Source organism: Lissotriton vulgaris, chromosome 5, assembly GCF_964263255.1.
Source record: "Lissotriton vulgaris chromosome 5, aLisVul1.2, whole genome shotgun sequence".
In the NCBI taxonomy this organism is placed as follows: Eukaryota; Metazoa; Chordata; class Amphibia; order Caudata; family Salamandridae; genus Lissotriton; species Lissotriton vulgaris.
This window is the reverse complement of record NC_141693.1, coordinates 224,197,732-224,219,424: the sequence shown is the minus strand read 5'-3', so window position 1 is coordinate 224,219,424 and position 21,693 is coordinate 224,197,732. Positions and strand designations below refer to the sequence as shown.

Genomic DNA, 21,693 nt, shown 5'->3' with positions numbered 1-21,693 from the left:
GGGCCTTGACCAGGGGTAGTGAGTGGTGCATGGGGCCTAGTCTTTCTGTGGGCTGTCTTGAATTTAAACATCATGGATGGAATGGGATTGTGCTGATTTTGCAGTGTTTTTCGATTTTTGGGGGTGTTCATGGGGAGGGACATGCCATGTGGCTGGTGGCCATTTTGAGTGCAGCTACAGGCACTGGCCATGTGCTGGCAGGCAAGTGGCCATTTTGAATGCAGGCTTTGTTGTTAGGCCTCCAACCATTTTGCCTACTTTTCAACCTTTATTTATGCCAGGGGTAGTGAGTCTTGCATGGGCCTAGTATTTCTGTGGGTTGTCTTGAATTTAAACATCATGGAGGCCATAGATGAATTGGGATTGTGCTGATTTTTCTGTGTTTTTCGATTTTTTTTTTTTGTACAATTTTGTGTTTTTCGATTTTTGACCTGTTGTTGGGGCCTTGACCAGGGGTAGTGAGTGGTGCATGGGGCCTAGTCTTTCTGTGGGCTGTCTTGAATTTAAACATCATGGATGGAATGGGATTGTGCTGATTTTGCAGTGTTTTTCGATTTTTGGGGGTGTTCATGGGGAGGGACATGCCATGTGGCTGGTGGCCATTTTGAGTGCAGCTACAGGCACTGGCCATGTGCTGGCAGGCAAGTGGCCATTTTGAATGCAGGCTTTGTTGTTAGGCCTCCAACCATTTTGCCTACTTTTCAACCTTTATTTATGCCAGGGGTAGTGAGTCTTGCATGGGCCTAGTATTTCTGTGGGTTGTCTTGAATTTAAACATCATGGAGGCCATAGATGAATTGGGATTGTGCTGATTTTTCTGTGTTTTTCGATTTTTTTTTTTTGTACAATTTTGTGTTTTTCGATTTTTGACCTGTTGTTGGGGCCTTTTCACCAGGGGTATTTGAGTCTAGCATGGGCCTAGTCTTTCTGTGGGCTGTCTTGAATTTAAACATCATGGAGGCCATGGATGGAATAGGATTGTGCTGATTTTGCAGTGTTTTTCGATTTTTGGGGGTGTTCATGGGGAGGGACATGCCATGTGGCTGGTGGCCATTTTGAGTGCAGCTACAGGCACTGGCCATGTGCTTGGCAGGCAAGTGGCCATTTTGAATGCAGGCTTTGTTGTTAGGCCTCCAACCATTTTGCCTACTTTTCAACCTTTATTTATGCCCAGGGGTAGTGAGTCTTGCATGGGCCTAGTCTTTCTGTGGGTTGTCTTGAATTTAAACATTATGGAGGGCATGGATGGATTGGGATTGTGCTGATTTTGCAGTGTTTTTCGATTTTTTTGTGCTCTATAACTGAACTGATGTTCCTCTGTCTTCCATTTTTTTTAGGTGCACAAGACTCAAGAGAACCACCAGTGCCAGGAAGAAGTCCTGCAGCGGTGTGTGTGTGCAGCATAACGTCACGCGACGTCACGTCTGGCCTCAGACAACTCTACAATTCGTGCAACTGCGGCCTGCTGTCTGACCTGCTCTGAAGAAGATGGCCCCAAAGAAAGTTCTCCGTAGCTCCTCTAGCAAGAAAGTTGCTAGTAAGGAGCAGAAGAAGCAAGTTACCAAGGAGGCTGGTGTGTCACCCGCCACTTTTTTTGGGAGCAAAAGAAAAAGTACGCCTGCAGCAGCAGGATCTGCTGGGGACCAACCTGAGAGCAGCACCCCTGCTCCATTGGGTTCAGTGCCTCCACCACCACGCCAACTTAAGTCAAAGCCCTTGAGTGCTTCAGAGGCAGTCAGTGTACTTCTCCAATCACCATCGACCAGTGATGTTGGCTCATCGCAAGAAAGTAGCAGCAATGTCCCTGAATCAACACAGGTTGTTGTAACTCATCTGACAAGTGTTGAACAACCACAGCCGCAACAACAACACCATGTGCAAGTACACGCCCAAGTACATGTGGAAGGAGAGGCAGCAAAAGGAGATGCGCAAGCAAAGGTGCATGGACGTTCACAAGTGCCCACAATAGTTGTTCCTCCCGAAGTAGGGGCAAATTTGGAAATCGACAATGAAGCTGAGGTATCATTGGAAGCCACTCCTCCTGATGATCATTCATTGTCTTCCACATCCCTAGCAAGGAAAAGATCAAGGGGGGTGTCTACATCTTCTTCAAGCCCACCTCGTTCTGGTGCAAGTGATCTGTCTTGGGAACCACGACAACTGCGGTCTGACAGTGAGGCAGAGGCACACCATGATCTGCCACCGGTACCTAAGCGTAAAAGGAAGGTCGTCCAAAAACTCAAACCTATGGAGTGTGATGAGGCTCAACAAGAAGTGACAGATACTGCTGGTGATGAAGCCTCTCACGATGACGACGAGCCAGTCATCACAAAGGTCACTGCAGCCCCACCGGGCATGCAGCAAAGAGACATTTTGACCCTATCCCGAGAAGCTGCTGAGCGTGATGATGATGTCGGCGAGGAGGCAATGGAAATGGAATCATTAGATTTGGAGTTAAGTAGTACACCAAAACCTACCGCTTCCATATTTCTTCCTCGCAAGAAGGTACCCACCTCGTCCTCGACCTCAATTCGTGGTGGTGAAAGTGCAAAACGTACTGAAGTTCGGCAATCCACATCCTCCACTTCATCTGTCATTAGCAGCAGGACCACCACCACCAGTATCGACGCCTCCTCGGGCGGCGGCCCCCGAAGACATTTCAAGTCTCCAGTTTGGGACTTCTTTAGTGTTTGCCCAAAAAAGGAAAACGTAGCCATTTGTAGCCTTTGTAAGCTTCGATATAGTCGTGGTAAGCTTGGTTCTAACTATGGTACCGGAGGCCAGAGAGGTCATCTTGAGAGAAGGCACCCTGTCGAATGGTTTCCGCACCTAGAGGCGGTCAAGAAAGCCGGAATTGCACGTAATGAAAACGTTGATTTGTCATCTGCTGATGACGAGGAGGTAGAAGAAGACGATCCAAACACTTCACTTACACCCAGTTCCCATGTCAGCAGCACACCCCATGGGAGCCACACTAAGAGTGTGGGAGAGAGTGAGACATCAATGCGGAAAAGTTCATCAGCGAGCGTAACTGGGTCGAAGAGATCATCATCCCGTAAATCATTGGTCCAGGGCAACATTAAAAAGATGTTGTTTACAGAAGCGCAATATGAACGCAACCACCCAATGACCCGTCTGTATAACACTAAGCTGGCTAAAATGCTAGCTCTGGACCTTCTCCCTTTTTCTTTTGTCGAAGGGGTTGGTTTTCTAGAATTAGTGGCAGCGCTCTGCCCTAAATGGAAGGTTCCTAGCCGGTTCTATTTTGCCCGAGTTGCGGTTCCAGCACTACATGAAGATGTTCTGAAGGCGATTGGGGCAGCTTTGCAGAAGAGTGCTGTTCACACTATACATCTGACAACAGACATGTGGAGCAGTGGCGCAGGCGCTGATTACATGTGCATCACTGCACACTGGGTCTCTTTTTCAGGGGCTAAAGCAAAGCTAAACTCAGGTGTTGACACTAACATTGTTTTTAAAGGTGCTCGGAAACATGCAACACTAGCCATGTTTGGTTTGGATAAACGTCACACAGCAGAAAACATTTTGGATGTCTTTAACACAAAGGTCCTTAACTGTCTGTCCCCACTAAAACGCAAGGTTGGTTATGTTTCCACGGACAATGGCTCCAATATAGTTAAGGCCATGAGGGACGGTTACTATTTCAGAGTGCCGTGTTTGGCGCACTGTATAAACCTGGTTGTCCAAAAATTCTTGGGTAATAAACTCAGTGCAGCGTCCAGTGTATTGGAGAACTGCCGAAAAATTTGCAAGCATTTCAGGCATTCTTTTAAGGCCCGCAAGCAGCTGAGGAGCATGCTATATCAATGTCAAATGCCAGTGAAAGCACTCATCCAGGAGGTGGTAACACGTTGGAACTCAACCTTCTACATGCTTGAGCGTCTGTATGAGCAGTATACGCAACTCGATCAATATTTCTTGAAAGAGGGTATAGAGGAGCTGAGGATGGGTGGGCCGCAATGGAACATAGTTGAAAGCCTAACACGCATGCTTCGTCCTTTTGAGGTCTTCACGCGTGCAGTCAGCAAGGAGGACTCTAATTTGGGAAAAGCTATCCCATTGTTGTACATGCTGGAGGACCAACTGAAGGAGGTGTGTTCTGTGTTTCGAAAAGATGACAAAAAGAAAGGCTCTTCTTTGCTTCTGGCTGAGCAATTATTAGAGCTCCTACAAGGTGATGAACGTCTTCAAAAGATCCACTCAGAACAGCATTACATTTGTGCTACTATTCTGGATCCACGCTACAAAAAGGCGCTGGCAGGCAGAGCATTCTTTTCTTTTGCTGATGAAGATGTTACAAAGTACAAACGTTGGCTAGCCTTGTCAGCCAAGAAGTTTGAAACAGAACGGCTGGAAATTGAAGGAAATGGCAGTACATCAGCAGGCCATCCCCAGTCAAAACAATCCACTTCTGCACCTGTGGCTGTGGCACAAGTGACCTCTCAGCCGTTAAAGACACCGGCAACCGCATCATCTGCACGAAAGACAGCAGAAACATTGGAGGCTGAAGAGGATTGGCTAGCTCTGCGTGGGTTTGGTTCTCAAAAGGCCAGAGGCACAGCAAGAGCTACGCAAAGTGGAGGAACCTTGGAGGAGGACCTTGAGTCGATGGTGAAGGACTATCTGAATGACTCCACAGAGGTCTATGTTAATTCTGACCCATTGGCGTATTGGCATGGGAAAAAAGAATTGTGGCCACAGCTCACCAACCTGGCTTTAAACTACTTGTCTTGCCCACTCGCAAGTGTGTCTTCTGAACGGGTTTTCAGTGCGGCTGGTGGGATTGTAACTCCCAAACGGAGCCGCCTCTCGCCCAAAAATGTGGAGAGGTTAACAATGATCAAGATGAATCAGCACCTCATACCACCAGATATAAGAGTACGAGAGAGCGTGCCGGATGAAGAGGAGGTGGCCAGCACCATAGATGAGGGAATTTCTACTCTGTCAGGTGGCACTGACCTCACCCGGGCTGAATTCGCAGAGTATGATGACGAAGCCTTATTCTTATTCCTGGACCGTGATTCCGACTTCGAGCCCTGAAAATGAGACAACGAATCAATAACTTTCTTTTTCATCCTTATTCACTTTTATTCCTGTGTGTCTGTCTTTCTTTGTTGTGCACAGTTAATATAATTCAAACTTTAATCAGATTATCACAAAGACAAGCCCATCAGCAGAACTGTCTTCACTTGTTTGCTAATTTATTTGAAGGTGCCGCAGTCTGCATTCCTCAGGTTCACAAGTTCAGAAGAACATGCTCCTCTATCCTCCTCCTCCAGACTCCTATTTCCATCAAAGCAGAGGGCTGGTTTACGCCCAATGAAGAAAGACTCAGCACTTGTGGGGGTGTTGTTCTACCTCTTTGCAGGTGAGTTGACGGGTCTGGGGCCATTGCTGGGAAGCACTAAAAGTGGTTTGTGCCAAATCCGAGGCGGAAATTTTTTTGTGTTTTTGATGACTTGCTTGCCTTTGAGGTGCTCTTAGGGGGGGTTCCGTCTGTTTGTGGGTGAGTTTCATGGTCTGAGAGCATTGCTGGGACACTCTAATCTTGATTGCATTTGCTTTTCAGGAAATCCGTCGTGCCAACCCCGACTTATGGCCTAGCTACGCAGCGCGTTTGGACCGAAGGCCCAGAAATATTGCAAGTATGAGATTTTGCTTTTGGCCTGTTTGGGGGTGTTATGCTTCTTGGCGGGTGGGTTGCCGGGTCTTGGGGCATTCCTGGGAAGGTCTAATACCGGGTAGAAGTGGTTGGGACAAAATCCAGGCCGATTTTTTTTGGGCTATTTCAGACATTTTGCTCTATGTAGCGTTTTCGGGGGCCTGTTTGGGGGGCTTGCTGGTGTTTGCGGGTGAGTTTCGTGGTCTGGGAGCACTGCTGGGACACTCTAATCTTGATTGCATTTGCTTTTCAGGAAATCCGTCGTGCCAACCCCGACTTATGGCCTAGCTACGCAGCGCGTTTGGACCGAAGGCCCAGAAATATTGCAAGTATGAGATTTTGCTTTTGGCCTGTTTGGGGGTGTTATGCTTCTTGGCGGGTGGGTTGCCGGGTCTTGGGGCATTCCTGGGAAGGTCTAATACCGGGTAGAAGTGGTTGGGACAAAATCCAGGCCGATTTTTTTTTGGGCTATTTCTGACATTTTGCTCTATGTAGCGTTTTCGGGGGCCTGTTTGGGGGGCTTGCTGGTGTTTGCGGGTGAGTTTCGTGGTCTGGGAGCACTGCTGGGACACTCTAATCTTGATTGCATTTGCTTTTCAGGAAATCCGTCGTGCCAACCCCGACTTATGGCCTAGCTACGCAGCGCGTTTGGACCGAAGGCCCAGAAATATTGCAAGTATGAGATTTTGCTTTTGGCCTGTTTGGGGGTGTTATGCTTCTTGGCGGGTGGGTTGCCGGGTCTTGGGGCATTCCTGGGAAGGTCTAATACCGGGTAGAAGTGGTTGGGACAAAATCCAGGCCGATTTTTTTTTGGGCTATTTCTGACATTTTGCTCTATGTAGCGTTTTCGGGGGCCTGTTTGGGGGGCTTGCTGGTGTTTGCGGGTGAGTTTCGTGGTCTGGGAGCACTGCTGGGACACTCTAATCTTGATTGCATTTGCTTTTCAGGAAATCCGTCGTGCCAACCCCGACTTATGGCCTAGCTACGCAGCGCGTTTGGACCGAAGGCCCAGAAATATTGCAAGTATGAGATTTTGCTTTTGGCCTGTTTGGGGGTGTTATGCTTCTTGGCGGGTGGGTTGCCGGGTCTTGGGGCATTCCTGGGAAGGTCTAATACCGGGTAGAAGTGGTTGGGACAAAATCCAGGCCGATTTTTTTTTGGGCTATTTCTGACATTTTGCTCTATGTAGCGTTTTCGGGGGCCTGTTTGGGGGGCTTGCTGGTGTTTGCGGGTGAGTTTCGTGGTCTGGGAGCACTGCTGGGACACTCTAATCTTGATTGCATTTGCTTTTCAGGAAATCCGTCGTGCCAACCCCGACTTATGGCCTAGCTACGCAGCGCGTTTGGACCGAAGGCCCAGAAATATTGCAAGTATGAGATTTTGCTTTTGGCCTGTTTGGGGGTGTTATGCTTCTTGGCGGGTGGGTTGCCGGGTCTTGGGGCATTCCTGGGAAGGTCTAATACCGGGTAGAAGTGGTTGGGACAAAATCCAGGCCGATTTTTTTTTGGGCTATTTCTGACATTTTGCTCTATGTAGCGTTTTCGGGGGCCTGTTTGGGGGGCTTCCTGGTGTTTGCGGGTGAGTTTCGTGGTGTGGGAGCACTGCTGGCTATATATACTTTACTTTGCAAGAGGTTTGAAGCAAATCCATGGTGGCTGAGGGGACTTAGGGCCTAGCTGCAGAGCGCGCGCGGAGTGATTTGGGAAATTTGTGAAAAAGTGACTAAGTCCCCATTTTTGTACTTTTGCTCTTTGGCTGTTTGGGGGTCTTCTACTCGTTTTCTCCTGGGTTGACGGCTCTGGGGCCATTGCTGGGAAGCTCTAATACCGGATAAAAGTGTTTTGGACCAAATCCCAGGCGGAATTTTTTTTGTGTTTTTGATGACTTGCTTGCCTTTGAGGTGCTCTTAGGGGGGGTTCCGTCTGTTTGCGGGTGAGTTTCGTGGTCTGGGAGCACTGCTGGGACACTCTAATCTTGATTGCATTTGCTTTTCAGGAAATCCGTCGTGCCAACCCCGACTTATGGCCTAGCTACGCAGCGCGTTTGGACCGAAGGCCCAGAAATATTGCAAGTATGAGATTTTGCTTTTGGCCTGTTTGGGGGTGTTATGCTTCTTGGCGGGTGGGTTGCCGGGTCTTGGGGCATTCCTGGGAAGGTCTAATACCGGGTAGAAGTGGTTGGGACAAAATCCGCGCGGAAAAGCCTTTAGTTTTGGCACTTTTTGTAACTTAGGGTTCGTTAGGGTTAGCCCTAGCAGCAGGATTGCATGTGTATCGGGGTGTTCTAGATTTTTCAAACTGAGTTCTGGGGTCTTAGAGCACTCGTGAGAATGTGTAATTTTGGTTGCAAGTCATTTGAAGAAAATCCATGGTGGGAAAGGGGGGATTTGGCATAGTTAAAGAAAGCCTTTGCCACTATTCTTAACTTAGGGTTCGTTAGGGTTAGCAGTATTTCTATTGCATGTGTTTGAGTGGGGGGGATTTCGAGTCTTGGAGCGATGCTGGCTATGGCTACTTTTGCTTGGTTGCTTGCAAGTGGTTTGAATACAATCCACGGGGGGTAATGGGTAATTAGGGTACTTCGGCCTACTTTTACTTTCAAAGTAAGTTTTGTCTCCAGTTTTCTGCTAGGCCTCGTTTTTTGGGTGGGAGCACTGCTAGGAAGATCTATTTTTGTTCTAAAACACAGTTTACAGTACACCTAGCTTGAGGGGCAAGATCCGCTACATTAATTTGCCCATACTTACTTATCCTTCAAAAGGTGACTCAGAGTACGCACTTTCAAAAACATTGTACTGTCTGTCTACTAGGAAAAACAAATTGTGACTTTTTGCACTCCACAGCCTACATACCTTATATTTATTTATCAGTGGTGTTGTAATATTATATCACTTCCTGTTTTTCGTTGAATAATTACAGGCCGGGTTTCAGTCTCTGCAATGGGGAAAAAAGGATGGAGTCAGGCTTCACAGTAGCGAGCCACAATTCAGCATCAGGCAGGCAGTGGACAGGGTGTCTTCTGGTGACCAACATCGGTGGACGAAGCGTCGGCTGCAATGGAGGAGTGCCGCTAATAGGAGGATTTTTTTTCTGCGGGCAACTTACTTACCACTTCCAACAGGACCACTACAACCACATAGATACAGTATCCCTTGCCTTTTTCTCTGACTGTGACTGCATTTCTTTGCTCTCTCTCGGCTTCTACATTGATCCCTTAACACATCACTTAGTCCACTCCACTATCTGCACCACACATAGTCATTTGTAAGTGCTCCTACGTAATTCGCAAGTCGCAGCACGCCCCAGGCCGTAGAGGACTGGGATGGCCCCAATGATGAAGCATGTCACCAAGGGGCAACCCTGGTGAGTGAGGGGACACCTAGAAAAAAAGCAATTTCTCCTTTTCTATCTACTATACCTTCTGTCAGGTTACGCAGCCCCTAAGCGCCTACCGTACTATGAAACTACATTTCCCATGAGTAGGCGGGAGACTTGCAGACTATTTAGTGAGACTATATGAGAGTACCCTTGTATGTTAGGACATCACTTCACTGATGCCTGTCTTGTCTTCTCTTACAGGTATCCTTTCCCTGCTGACCCTACCTTTACCCATCCCACATTTTTTATTTTAGTTTGTTATTTTTCTCCCTCGCCTAATGCCTCGAACACCCTGTGTTTACACTTCTGGGTGTTGGTGACATTTGGAGGTGGAACCATATTTGCATCGACTGGATCACGGGGAGTAAACGTGACACCTTCCAGACCAACCCCATTGAGTGTTGTTGTGAATGGATTTATAGTGACCAGCAAGGCTCTCGGGTATCTGGCTACAGAGACCTTATGTTGAATATAGTTATCAATAATTCCACACAGGCCCTGTACTGTCGCATTCTTTCTTTCCACAGTTGTCGATGATATATTCTTACTCTGCTTGACAAAGAACCATTGCTAATGTGAAAGAACTTCAACCGAATTAGTAGTTATACTTTACCATTTGTTAGGCTACAATGTGGCACTGCTCTACTGTACTTCTGTCACCTGCTATATTCTCAGTTGTACCGTTGAATTGCTCAGGAGGACAAACCAGATTTCATTTTCTTTTTTTTCATAGGCATGCAACTGCCACTGTGTCACACCACTACTACCACCGCTATGAGGAAATTTTATCCGACCAAGATTGCCAACGTTATTCGGTGTTTCCCGTGGAGCCAGCCCTGGGCCTAGCCCTACTTTCAAACACAAATTACAGGTAAGATAAGCGTTTGGTGGTTTGGGGGTATAATGGAGTATTAGTACGAGAGACGAGAGCCTGAAGGTAGTACTACTAAAGTCCTAGGACTCTTGGATTCACTTCACTTAGTCTGTGAGAGGCACTTAGTGTTGAAAACATTTGGGCATTTACACTTAAAGGAAGAAAATGGAACTAAACTTTCAGGAAAACAGTCAACGTTAAACCCCCACCCACCAGGCAAGCAGTAAAAAACAGGTATGCTCAGATAAAGTTTGAAAAAGTATATTTATATCCCTAACAAAATAATCTCCCGCAAGACCCTCCCTAACCCCAACGATTGTCCTTCAAAAGTCCCCAAAAACCCAACTCCCAATTCCCACCCCCCAAAAGTCTCTAAAAAAGGGGCAAGGGACACTATGGGTGGATGCTGTTCACTTTTTGGGCCAGGGCATCATGCTCCTCGCGGAGCAAGGCGAGCTCCTGCTGAAGGCGGGACACCATCAGGGTGGTGCGGCGCAGGCGTGCCTTCACTGCCTTGCAGGTGCAAGGCCTGTGAGAAGCAGCTGTTGGCCTTGCTGCTCGGCGGTGGCGTTTGCCTTTGGCAGCCCGGCTCAGTCTCGGTGGACCACTGTGCTGGGTCACGGTGGCAGCCGGTGAGGCCACGGAGGACGACGTTGTCGTTGTTGTCGACCGCACACTTTCCACGTCCTCCAGGGCCACCAGCCGCCGATATTCCGCAACAGTGGCCTCGATTCTCCGTTGCCGGGCCGCTCTAGCCAGCTCCTTCCTCCTTGTTCGTTTGGAAGGAGAACCTATATGAAGAAAGAAAGACATAGTCTGTAACCAATGCTCTTTAAGATTAACTCAATCATTCAGCAGAAATGTGTGCTGCAGTACAACTAGCAACTTGCAAGCGCATTACATAACTATTGAGGCCAGTATCTATCTAACCTCACACTTCTTCATCCTTGCTCTAACATTAGTGGGAGTTTAAGGAACAAATTCTATGAGCACTGTGGACTTCCATTGGAGTCGACTATGAAAGTACACCAGTCTTATTCTTCTTCTTGTCTCTTGTTTTGGAAAATTGGTACGTTATTTTCTGCAAGCCGGCATAATGCCAGCGCGGTAAACTTGCACCCGAGAAAAAGAGACGCACGCCATGAGGAGTGACCTAGACTTGCGTTGCCGTTGCGTTACTGTACCCGTCCAGTACATGCAGGTGGTGAATCTCTTACTTTTCTATTACGGGTGGCACTGAGAATACTCTGTTACAACTCAAGGGCTACTGCTTAATTAATTTAACTTTCACCCTACAGTGGAAATGAGTACTAGAAATGGAAAATTGAAGAAGATAAATAATCTGATTATCTATCACTTCACATGGGATGTTTTTGCTTATATATGGGATGACTTTAGGTGCTTTGCTTTTTATTGAGTGACAGGCAGTGATACACCCACACATGAATGACTGAGTACTACTAAACTTATTAAGAGAGGTAGGGAGTGGCCACCATAATAACCGGATCTATGCAGTGCTTGCAATACAAACTACTGCTACTATTTATGGTAGTATTTGGACAAAATTAAAAGTTCTTTTCCTTGCCTTTCCTACACTGGAACGGACGTGCGGGTGCAGTGTTAGTGTTACATGCTCTTCAAAGTTACACTTAGTTCATCCACTGACCGTCTACTCTCTCTAGATCATGGGTACTCACAAACTTTCTCTCAGGGGCTACATTTACAGTGTAGTTTGGGGCCGAGGGCCGCACTGGTGGGGGCGGAGTCAGAGGGGGCGGGGCTAAAGCAAAACGATAACTTGTGACCATGAGGTTGCACACAGGTCCCTGCAGCAGATGCCCTCATCCACTGAGCCACCAGACCCAGCATTTACATACATCTCTCTCCCTCCTGCTGTCCCTCCTGCCCTCCCTCCATCTCTCTCTCCCTCCTGCCCTCCCTCTCCCTCTGTCATCTCACTGTGTGTGTGTCTATCTGTGTCAGCCTTCAGCCCGGGTTGAGACCGCTTCCTCAACGCGCACACACAGACAACAACACCAAAGTACTTAACAGGTCTTTAAAAGACCATTAACATATTATTGAGGCTTTGTTTGTTTTAGCGCCCCTGCTTCTCCACCCTGACAATCACTGCTTGCCCGGCCCCACAGAGCAGAGGCTTAGTTCTATTTCACCTCTTTGTGGCCTTGCATCTCCACTCTGCTCTGTGGGGGCCGGGGGAGCAGTGATTGTCAGAGTGGAGATGCAGGGGCGCTAACAGGTGAAATACAAAAAAGCCTCTGCTCTGTGGGGGCCGGGGGAGCAGTGATTGTCTGCAAGGTCAGCGCACCGCCAACGAAGGCTTGCCGGGCCACCACCGGCCCGCGGGCCGTACTAGGAGTACCCCTGCTCTAGATACACATATGCTATCTAAGAGTCAGATAGTAGCATGATCCAGGTATATGGACACATACAGTTTCTGTGTCACCCACCCAGGCTGTTGTCCTTCCACCCATCATTGCTTCATCATTCACCCAGCCATGCATCTCATATTCTTGCCTTCCCAGCTAGTCTTCAATCTCAATAAGTAAGGAATATATAAGAGCTTACCTCTGGCCGCCACCACCGTCTCAACTCTCACATCCGGCGCCGCCGCCTCCTCCCCTGATGATGAATTGCCCTCCGCCTCCGTGTCGAGCACCACCACCACACTGGCCCCGCCACCAGATGTTCCACCTACAAAGTACATTTAAGAATCTTAGAATAAAGCACTCACTAGTCACTAGTATTTGGTCTAGGAATGAAGACATGTGAAAACAATGTAATTTGTGACTGTCTACGTTAAAGTTAAAAAAAATGTCCCTTTTTCCAGGGAAGGTTGTCTTGCTGCACTTTTTGGCACAACTGATGAAGGCTGATTTTTTAACACGCACCATTTTTCTCCACACAGACAGAAGATGGACTTCTAACAACAAGATCAAGTTGAAACCAGGTGAGAGCTCGGCTCGACCACAAGAAATGTCTTCAATTAATCGTCAGCACTAACCACTTTTCCATTATCAGTTAAACGTTTAGTTTTATTATGACTTCATTTTAATAAATGTGTTTACTTTTAATAAAGCTTTTAAATTTAAATACAATCTGTGTTTTTTGGTCCTCCAGACTAGAGTGACTGAACGAAAGGTTTTGCAATTTTTGCAAGCATGAGTCCAGATAGAACACTTCAAAAGACATTATGGACAATCCCAGAGGACTGCACTAAGTTGATAGAGCTATTGCTGACTAGAATCATGGGAGTTTCGCCAACCGTGCAATCTTAGTTAGCTACACAGACAGACTAATAAGAATAATCTAGTAATACCACAGGGAGTCATAGTAGAGGCAGGATAAGAATTTAGATACAGTCTACAAGAAGAGCAAAGACAATTTTGAAAAAATTCAAATGAGGAACGCTAGGAAAAATAGGTACTAGTCTAAAATGAAAACTTACTGGGGCCAGCAGAGGAGCCCTCGCCTGCCCGATCCTGGCCCTGTTGATGAACAGCATCCGCCGCCTGCTGCTCCTGTGTCCTCCTCTCGCCCCTGGGGGGAGCTGACGTACAACATGAAAGAAAGAACAGAAAACATGGATGATTGTTGCTTGTCAATGTCAACCAAATCAAACATTTCAAAAGAACAATAACAAAATATTTCCGCGAAATTATATTGATTATGGTTACTTTTTATTTATTTGCGGACCTGTGACTTCGAAAGTCACGTAACTCACTAAACAAAGTACTGAAACGTTTACCTAGGACTGGCAGGCAGCAGTCCGCAGGCAAGACGCAAAGTGACAGACAAACTCCATTGTGATTTCAGTCAGATCAGTGACAACACTAACAGTTGCCTGCTACATTACCAGTCATTTAAATAGTCAAACTATCAATCCACCGCCACTATTTTTCTTATTGTCAGGGTTACAAAGGAAGGGGCAGATTTAAGCCCTTGCGGCTCTTTTGCGCCGTTCTTGCGTGACTTTTGTGACGCAGCAGCTAAACAAAAAAGGGCGCCATGGTGCGGCGTATAATATTATAACAACGTGACGCATTTGGGAGATGCATCCCGTTATAAAGCCCTGCGCCATCAGGGGGCGTTCCGGCGCAAGGGAGGGCATTCCTGCGCTGGAACACATCCTAATAGTGGCTGAGGGAAATCTACAAAATATCAATCAGTCACCTTTAGGACAATGATGCGTCACACAAACCCTGCACCTGCTTGAAGCAGACGTACGGCTTGACCCAGCATTGGGGAGATAGGGTACCCCAGAGCATTGATGGAGCTGCGCCATCGTTGCGACGCAACTCCAGCAGTAAAGCTTCGGTGACGTTTTGGGCCCATGGGGAGCCGCATTGCAAATACGGCGCACCATGTTTGGTGGTGGTAGCGGGCCGCACAATTAATGGCGCATCCCTGCTACTTTGCAGGGATGCGACGGTAATTGCAATTCTGCCCCTTAGGGGCATACTTACTTACGCGTTCTGGCGCATCTCCAGAGATGCGCCAGATCAAATGCGTCACGCAAAACTACCCTTGCGACACGGCAGATGTGCCTCATTTACAATGCGGCGCGCCCTGGCGCAAGGGTAGGCACTTGCGTGACGCATCTCGTCACGTAAGAGCGGCGCATCGCTGGAGTCACGTCGCCAACGCAATGCAACTCCAGTAATGCTCAGGGCCACCCAATACTTTACATGCTGTGTCAGTCCTTTCGCCTGCTTCGAGCAGACATAAGGAATTGAATTGACGTAGCAGCGTCGCAGAAGTGCCTGCGTTAAATCTTGTAGATTTCACGCAGGCAATTTTGCGAGGCGCACAGCCGCTGGACCGCCCACCCTGCGTACTAGGAACGCACCCATTGTGGTGCAGGCCCATGGCTTTATAACGTGACGCATCTCCCTAGATGCGTCATGCTGTAAATGACTTGCAGGGATGCGGCACGTTTACGCCGCTGTTGCGTCACGCAAGGCAACGTAAACGTGGCGCAAGGGGCTTGTAAATGTAATCTGCCCCCTAGTGTCTAGCATTACGCAGTTCTGTTAAGTACACTCATACATAATAGTTACTCAGGCCAATGAGACCACGAAATAGAAAACAAATAAGCATAGTAGCAACCCCACTGAGAAGGAGAGCAGTGCACCTGAAATGCACAGAAGATTTTGAAATATAATTTAACTACAATGTAATCGTCATCAGCGGCATTATTGGCTTGCTCCATGTAAAAAACAAATATTTGCAATACAACAACACAGAGCAGGAGAAAACATCATAGTAGTGAGTGATTAAATGCCAATGGCTACTACTACTCACCAAGCCCGGGGATCTCCAAGCCGAGCTGGTCCAGCAGGTCGCGCTCGCGGTCCAGGAGGTCCGTCCAGCGATGGGTGACCTGGCTGTAGGTGCGCTGGACCCCGTAGAGGTGGGATATGGCCCAGCACACCTTCTCCCACCGCTTCCGGCGCTCCCGCATGTTATAGCCGCCGGCCGCGATCCTGCCGCCTCCCGCGATGGTCCTGGGCAGGCGGCGCTGGACGAAGTAGACCAGCGCGCCCACTTCCTCCGGGCTGAATATCTCCCGGCGCGTCACCTGCTCCCCCCTCGATCTCACGCCTGCTGTCCTGCCACTGGGTCCAGCACTACTCCCCGCCGCCGCTGCGGCCCTCAAGTGCCTGGGCAGCTTCACGGCGCCTGGCTTGACCATGGTCTGGGCAGGTAAGGTAGGAAGAAGTAGAAAATTAAGAAAGAATAGGATAGGGAAGAAGAAAAGAAAAGAGTTTACAAAAGTAGTTTAAAAGTAAAGAAAAATAGCAGAAAAGACAAAAATATACAGCTAGGAAAAGAGAGGGATAGATAAGAAGCAAAATCGTAAAAAAAAAACTGAAAACAAGCAAAGGATGGGAAAGATATCAAGAGGATTAAACACCATGCCCAGACACAGGAAATGAATGAAAAACAAGATGGCCGGCGCCCGTTTCCGAGCGCGAAAGTCAGTTCGCGCGAGATTTTCCTCGCGATCTCGTGCGAACCTCTAGATTTCCCGCGCGATCTCGTGCGAACCTCTACTCGCAATGCGCTTACTGCGCGAGATTATACATAGCGGGCGGAAACGGAAATACGTCACGCAAACAAAATGGCCGCGCCCGTACTCGACCTTGGGGTAAATTCGCGTGTTGCGCTGCAAGCGGCTCGCGAATACTGCAAAAAAACTAGCGAAACAACAAGCCGCAAAAAAATAAAATGCTCATTCGCACGAATTGGCGGCTTCCGCGGTCGGTTTCGCACGACGCCGCGCCCCGCGAATAGCGCGAAAAAAACCGCAAAACGATTTCAGCAAAAGCAAAAGCAATGAGCAGGTGCAAAAGGTCAACCTCATGATTTGTAACGATTCTTTGTATTGCTTCCTGAGGGGGCCCTCCAGAATTCGGTTGCCTGCTTGCAACTATTGTGTGACCCTGCTCTGACCTTAACTGTATGCCACAAAGGTCCTGATTTACAGCTAAAGGAGCAGACAAGCAGGTGCCAGGCTGGAACTTTAAATTCTTTCAGTGACACATTAATTAGCCCCTAATTCATTATTGTCAGTTGGGGCAGGGCAGGTGTTGTAACTAATTTTGCAACAATGAAAGCACTTAGCAAGTGCAAAAGATCACTAATCAGGGCGCACTAAGGAAGCAGGTGCCAGCTAAAAAAATATTCTGTGACACATTAATCAGCCCCAAATTAATTCAGGTCACTTGAGGCAGGGAAGGTGTGCTTTGCTTTGCCGAAAATAATGTACACTGGACAACCAGAGGGTGTGGTGATGAAACAGAGGGTGGCATGGGTGGGCCAGAGGGTGGCATGAGTAGTCAGAGTGGCAGTGGTGACAGAGAGTGGCAGTGATGAAGAAGAGTGTCCCAAACAGGCTGGACATGTAGAAACAACAAGTTCGCAAAACTTGCGACCCGACAGGTAAGTTCGCAAATTGCGAAATTGTAAAAACCCTCGCGAACTGGCAGAAACACGGGCGAACACAAAAAAAAAAAAAAATCCGCAAATTCGCGGGAATTCGCGGATTTTGCGGATTGCGAATCCGCAAATCCGCAAAATTCGCGAACGCGAGATCCGCAAAATTCGCCCATGCCTACACCGCATATGGCCTGGCACTCAGTATGTTCAGCTGCGCCGCCAGGTATCTGCTACTCCCGGCTGGGGACCCATAGCAGCGTGGGAGCTAGGTAGAGCAGGACTCGGGTGGCTTACGCCGCGTCGGCGGTCAGACACACAGGGTGTTCGTATGTATCTCTGCGGCACCCCTCATGCAAGACAGTGGGGCGCGGCGCCGCACCACCCACTTGAGCTGCAGGACACCCAGGACGCCGCAGGCTTTTGCACTGACCCATCCACTGCTACCACAGTTGTTCTGGCTTGCTATAGAGTGGGATCCGGGCATCTGTTTGTATGCTATATTAGCGATGCCAGGTGCAGCCGCTCACATTGCTCTAGTTGTTGTTTTTTTATTTTATTTTTGTTTTCACCCAAATTGCCGGGATTAGGGGGCGCGGCACACGACAAGGATCCTCGCAGCGTTGTGGAGTAGGCGCCACTCATCTAAACAATGGCCAGCATGTTTTTTCCGCCACAGAGGTGGAGCAGGGAGATCTGTGAAGAGCGTCAGGCTGGGTTCTCAGATAGGCCAGTCACAAGCGGTCTCAGTTGATTGCAGCCCCGATTTCCCAGTGTTGCAATTGTGAGGGGGTACCAGCACACCCTGCACCAGTGTATACAGTTATATTTGGTTATGGCCCCCTGTCTCAACAGCACAACCTTCAGATGTTGCGCATTATATGGTTTGGCCGATTAGCAGCTTGATGTGAGCTACACCTCCACGCACCATGTGTGAGTTGGCGCTCCACTACACCATCAGGCGTTCGCCTCCATCCAGCCGGGGCCCGCAGTGATGTGGAAGTGGGACAGAACAGGATACGGGTGTTGTTGGCCGCATCTGCAGTCTGCCGCACAAGGCAAGCGCAAGCTTCTCTGCGGTGCCGCCAGTCAAAGCAGCGAGGTGCGTTGCCTCATCCCTCACTCCAGTAGCGGGAATTCCAGGGCACCGCCCGCCTCGGTGCCGGCCTCATCGACGCACCACCAGTCACGCAGACTCCTTCAGGAGGGCCCCTGAGTGCCGCTGCGAACCCTGCAGCAGCGATGCTGAGCTCAGCCTCGCAAGGCCCAGGTGCCACAGGAGGGCTGGGCTAGGCCACACACCTCGCTGTCCATGGGAGCCTGGCGCCAGAATGAGCCAGGCACACAATGGGCGGCTCAGCAGCGTATACCACTCTCGCCTCTGCGGCACGCTCTCACCGGCAATCTGCAGGTCCTGAGGTCCGCCAGTCAGCTTCCTGCACCTCAGCTCCCCTCAGCCGCCTCAGCACTGCCACTGGCAGGCAGGTTCTCCCCAGGGATCGTAGCGTTAGTTAGACCGCCGTTTTGGGAGTCCAGGTCAGCAGGGAGATCGAATTGTGAAGCCTCCATGCTGCTTCTAATGTCAGTTTTTGCTCATCCGATAGTTGGCAAAGGTGAAACACCGTCAGAAGCCTGCTAGCGGTGTGTGATTTATGGGCTGGAACTGCAGGATAGTTGCAGGATATTCACTCCAGTTGGCAGAGCTGCACTAAAGCGTGGCCATCTTGCCTGGCGCCGTTTAGTGCCCCCCACCGGAATATGAGTGTAATCCAGGTCTGGTGGTGTGACAGCACTCTCATGGCAACAGCTGTGTTTGGCTCATAGGAGAGCCTAAACAGCTTACCTCTGCTGTCAGAGAGCCTGCAGCATATTCCCGCACAGTGTGGCATGCACCGTTTTGTGCATTCCACACCGTTCAGGAACGAAGGTGCATTCCAAGGGGCACAATATATGCACCCAGGCCCACATTTGGCCAGGGGCCCTGTTGGAGCCCCTTTACATGCTTATCCACCACCCTTTTCATGGTGGGCTCCCATCATGATAAGGGTGGTGGTTATGCAGGTCTTAACCCCAGTGCTGCTAGGCCTTTCCCCCCTGTGCTAAGTCTTTTTTTTGGTGCTATTTTGGGTAGTTTGCGCTTAGGCCCCTGTAACCTTTTGACAATATAAGGTATCCACAACAAATGTACATACTTTTCTTCCAGCATCATGTGGATTCCAAAGGTACGTAGGGTTTGTAGATTCCCCTGGAGGGGACTCATAAATTAGCCAAAATACAGCAACATTTTGTTTTTTTGGGGGGAAAGTGGTGCAAATGGAAGCGTCTGTTTTTTCCTTGCAAATGGTATCAACAAAGGGTTTCTGAGGCTAAAATCACGATTTTCCCAGCTTATAGAGACTGACAGACTTTTGTCAGAAAACCAAAATTTCTTACACAGTTTTGGCATTTTACGGGGATATAGCCTATTTTTTCTATTTTTTGTGCTTTCAATCTTCTTCCAGTTAATGGCAGAAATAGTTATAAAAGCAATAATGGATCTTGGAAAGCTATACATTTCAGAAAAGAAGACAACATTCTGAATTCAGCAAGGGGTCATTTGTGTAGATCCTTCAAGGTTTCTTTATAGAAACTAACAGTTGAATACAGGACAAATTGAAAATTAGTTAAAAACAACAGCCATTTGTGCCAAAGTTTTCACCTGTAACTTCTAATTGTGACAGCTGTTTGTAAGCAATATACCGTTACACCCGCTGTACCTTTCTGGTTGTGGGGATATATAGGACTTGTAGGTTCACCAAGAACCCGACGAACCCAGAGCCAATAACTGAGCAACGTCTTGCAATGTTTTTTATTATGTACTGGGTATATAGCAATTAATTTGGGAAAGTATATACATGGAAAAATCGGTATGAAAGACACCTATTCATTTCTGACATTGGAACACAATATAGAGTTTAGAAACAGTAGATATTTGCACATTTCTGAAACTGTGAGTACCCATACTAGCATGAAAATTGTAGGTCATTTTTTAAAATGACTTTTTTTTTTTACACATTGTCTTTCATTTGGAAGGCAGAAATGCATTGAAAGTCAATAGGTAATAACAATTGCCCTACAATTCTGTGTTACCCTAAGTCTCCCTAAAAAAATGGTACCTCACGTGTGGGTGGGCTTAGTGCCCGCGACAGGAAACGGCCTAAAACGCAATGTGGACACACCACATTTTCACAGTGAAAATGGACCCTTTTTTGCAAAGTGCCTAGCAGTAGATTTTGAACCCTAGCTCGGCCGGCTCCTAGGGATACCTAGCAAACCTATACATGTTTTAAAACTAGATACCCAGGGGAATCCAGGATGGGGTGACTTGACTGGCTCTCACCAGGTTCTGTTAGCTAGAATCCCTTGCAAACCTAAACATTTATCAAAAAAAACATTTTCCCTCACATTTCTGTGGTGGAATGTTCTGGAATCTGTGTGGATCCACAAAATTCCACCCACCCGGCATTCTCCAAAGTCTTCTGAAAAAATTGGAACCATATTTGTGTGGGTAGGCCTAGTGCCCATGACAGGAAACTGCCCAAAACGCAACGTGGACACACCACATTTTCACAGTAAATACTGACCATTTTTTGGCAAAGTGCCTAGTTGTAGATTTTGAACCCTAGCTCTGCCAGCACTTAGGGAAACCTAGCACAACCTATACATTTTTGGAAACTAGATACCCAGGGCAACCGAGGATGGGGCAACTTGACTGGCTCTCACCAGGTTCTGTTACCCAGAATCCCATGCAAACCTAAAAAGTTGTCAACAAACCAAATTTTCCTAATATTTCTGTGGAAAGTTCTGGAATCTGCGTGGATCCACAAAATTCCACCCACCCCGCGTTCCCCAAGGTCTTCCGCAAAAAATGGTACCTCACTTGTATGGGGAGGCCAAGTGCCCGCGACAGGAAACGGCCCAAAATGCAACGTGGACACAGCACATTTTCACAGTGAAAACTGACCCTTTTTTGCAAGTGCCTAGCTGTAGATTTTGAACCCTAGCTATGTCAGCACCTAGGGAAACCTATCAAACCTATACATTTTTTAAAACAAGACACCAAGGGAAATCCAGGATGGGGTAACTTAACTGGCTCTCACCAGGTTCTGTTACCCAGAATCCCTTGCAAACCTAAACATTTGTCAAAAAAACACATTTTCCTCACATTTTTGTGGTGGATAGTTCTTGAATCTGAGTGAATCCTCAAAATTCCACCCACCCCGCGTTCCCCAAAGTCTTCCGACAAAAATTATACCTCACTTATGTGGGTAGGCCTAGTGCCCATGACAGAAAACGGCCCAAACCGCATTGAGGTGACATCAAAATTACCTATCCCAAACCAACCTGGTTTTGCAAGGGGGGTCCCATGAGTTTTTGGCCCCGGGCTCGGCGGCCATCTAGGGAAACCTACCAAACCCCCACATTTCTGAAAACTAGACACATGGGAGAGTCCAGCGAGGTATGGCTTTGTGTGGGTCCCCCAACATTTTCCTACCCGGAATCCCCTGCAACACTCAAATTTAGCTGGAAAAAAATCACTTTTTTTCTCATTTCTGTGTGGGAAATTTCTGGAATCTGTGTGGATCCACAAGTTTTCTCCCACTCAGCGTTCACCCAGGTCTCCCGATAAAAATGGTACCTCACTCACGTCTGGGTCAAATACCTGTGACAGGCAAGGGCCCAAAACCTATTGAGGCGACCTCAAAATTACCTATCACAAAACAACCTGGTTTTGCAAGGGGGGGTCCATGAGTTTTTGGCCC

The 21,693-nt window shown here is 48.1% G+C and overlaps 1 protein-coding gene across 2 annotated transcripts; it reads right to left on the bottom strand.

The window, feature by feature from the left end:
* Positions 1–9,472: 9,472 nt before the first annotated feature.
* On the bottom strand, positions 9,473–13,499 carry LOC147710544 (uncharacterized). Of its 2 annotated transcripts, XR_015295635.1 has the most exons (3): positions 13,401–13,499; positions 12,521–12,646; positions 9,473–10,725 (listed from the first exon to the last, which is right to left on the bottom strand). XR_015295635.1 is itself a non-coding variant. In XM_086920023.1 (2 exons), the coding sequence occupies exons 1-2, from the start codon at positions 12,657–12,659 to the stop codon at positions 10,328–10,330; spliced, it is 537 nt and encodes a 178-aa protein (XP_086776149.1). In that variant the 5' UTR covers positions 12,660–12,675; the 3' UTR covers positions 9,473–10,327. The 2 variants fall into 2 exon arrangements, 1 of the variants encoding a protein (XP_086776149.1); XM_086920023.1 differs by lacking the exon at positions 13,401–13,499 and having other exon boundaries at positions 12,521–12,675.
* Positions 13,500–21,693: the final 8,194 nt, after the last annotated feature.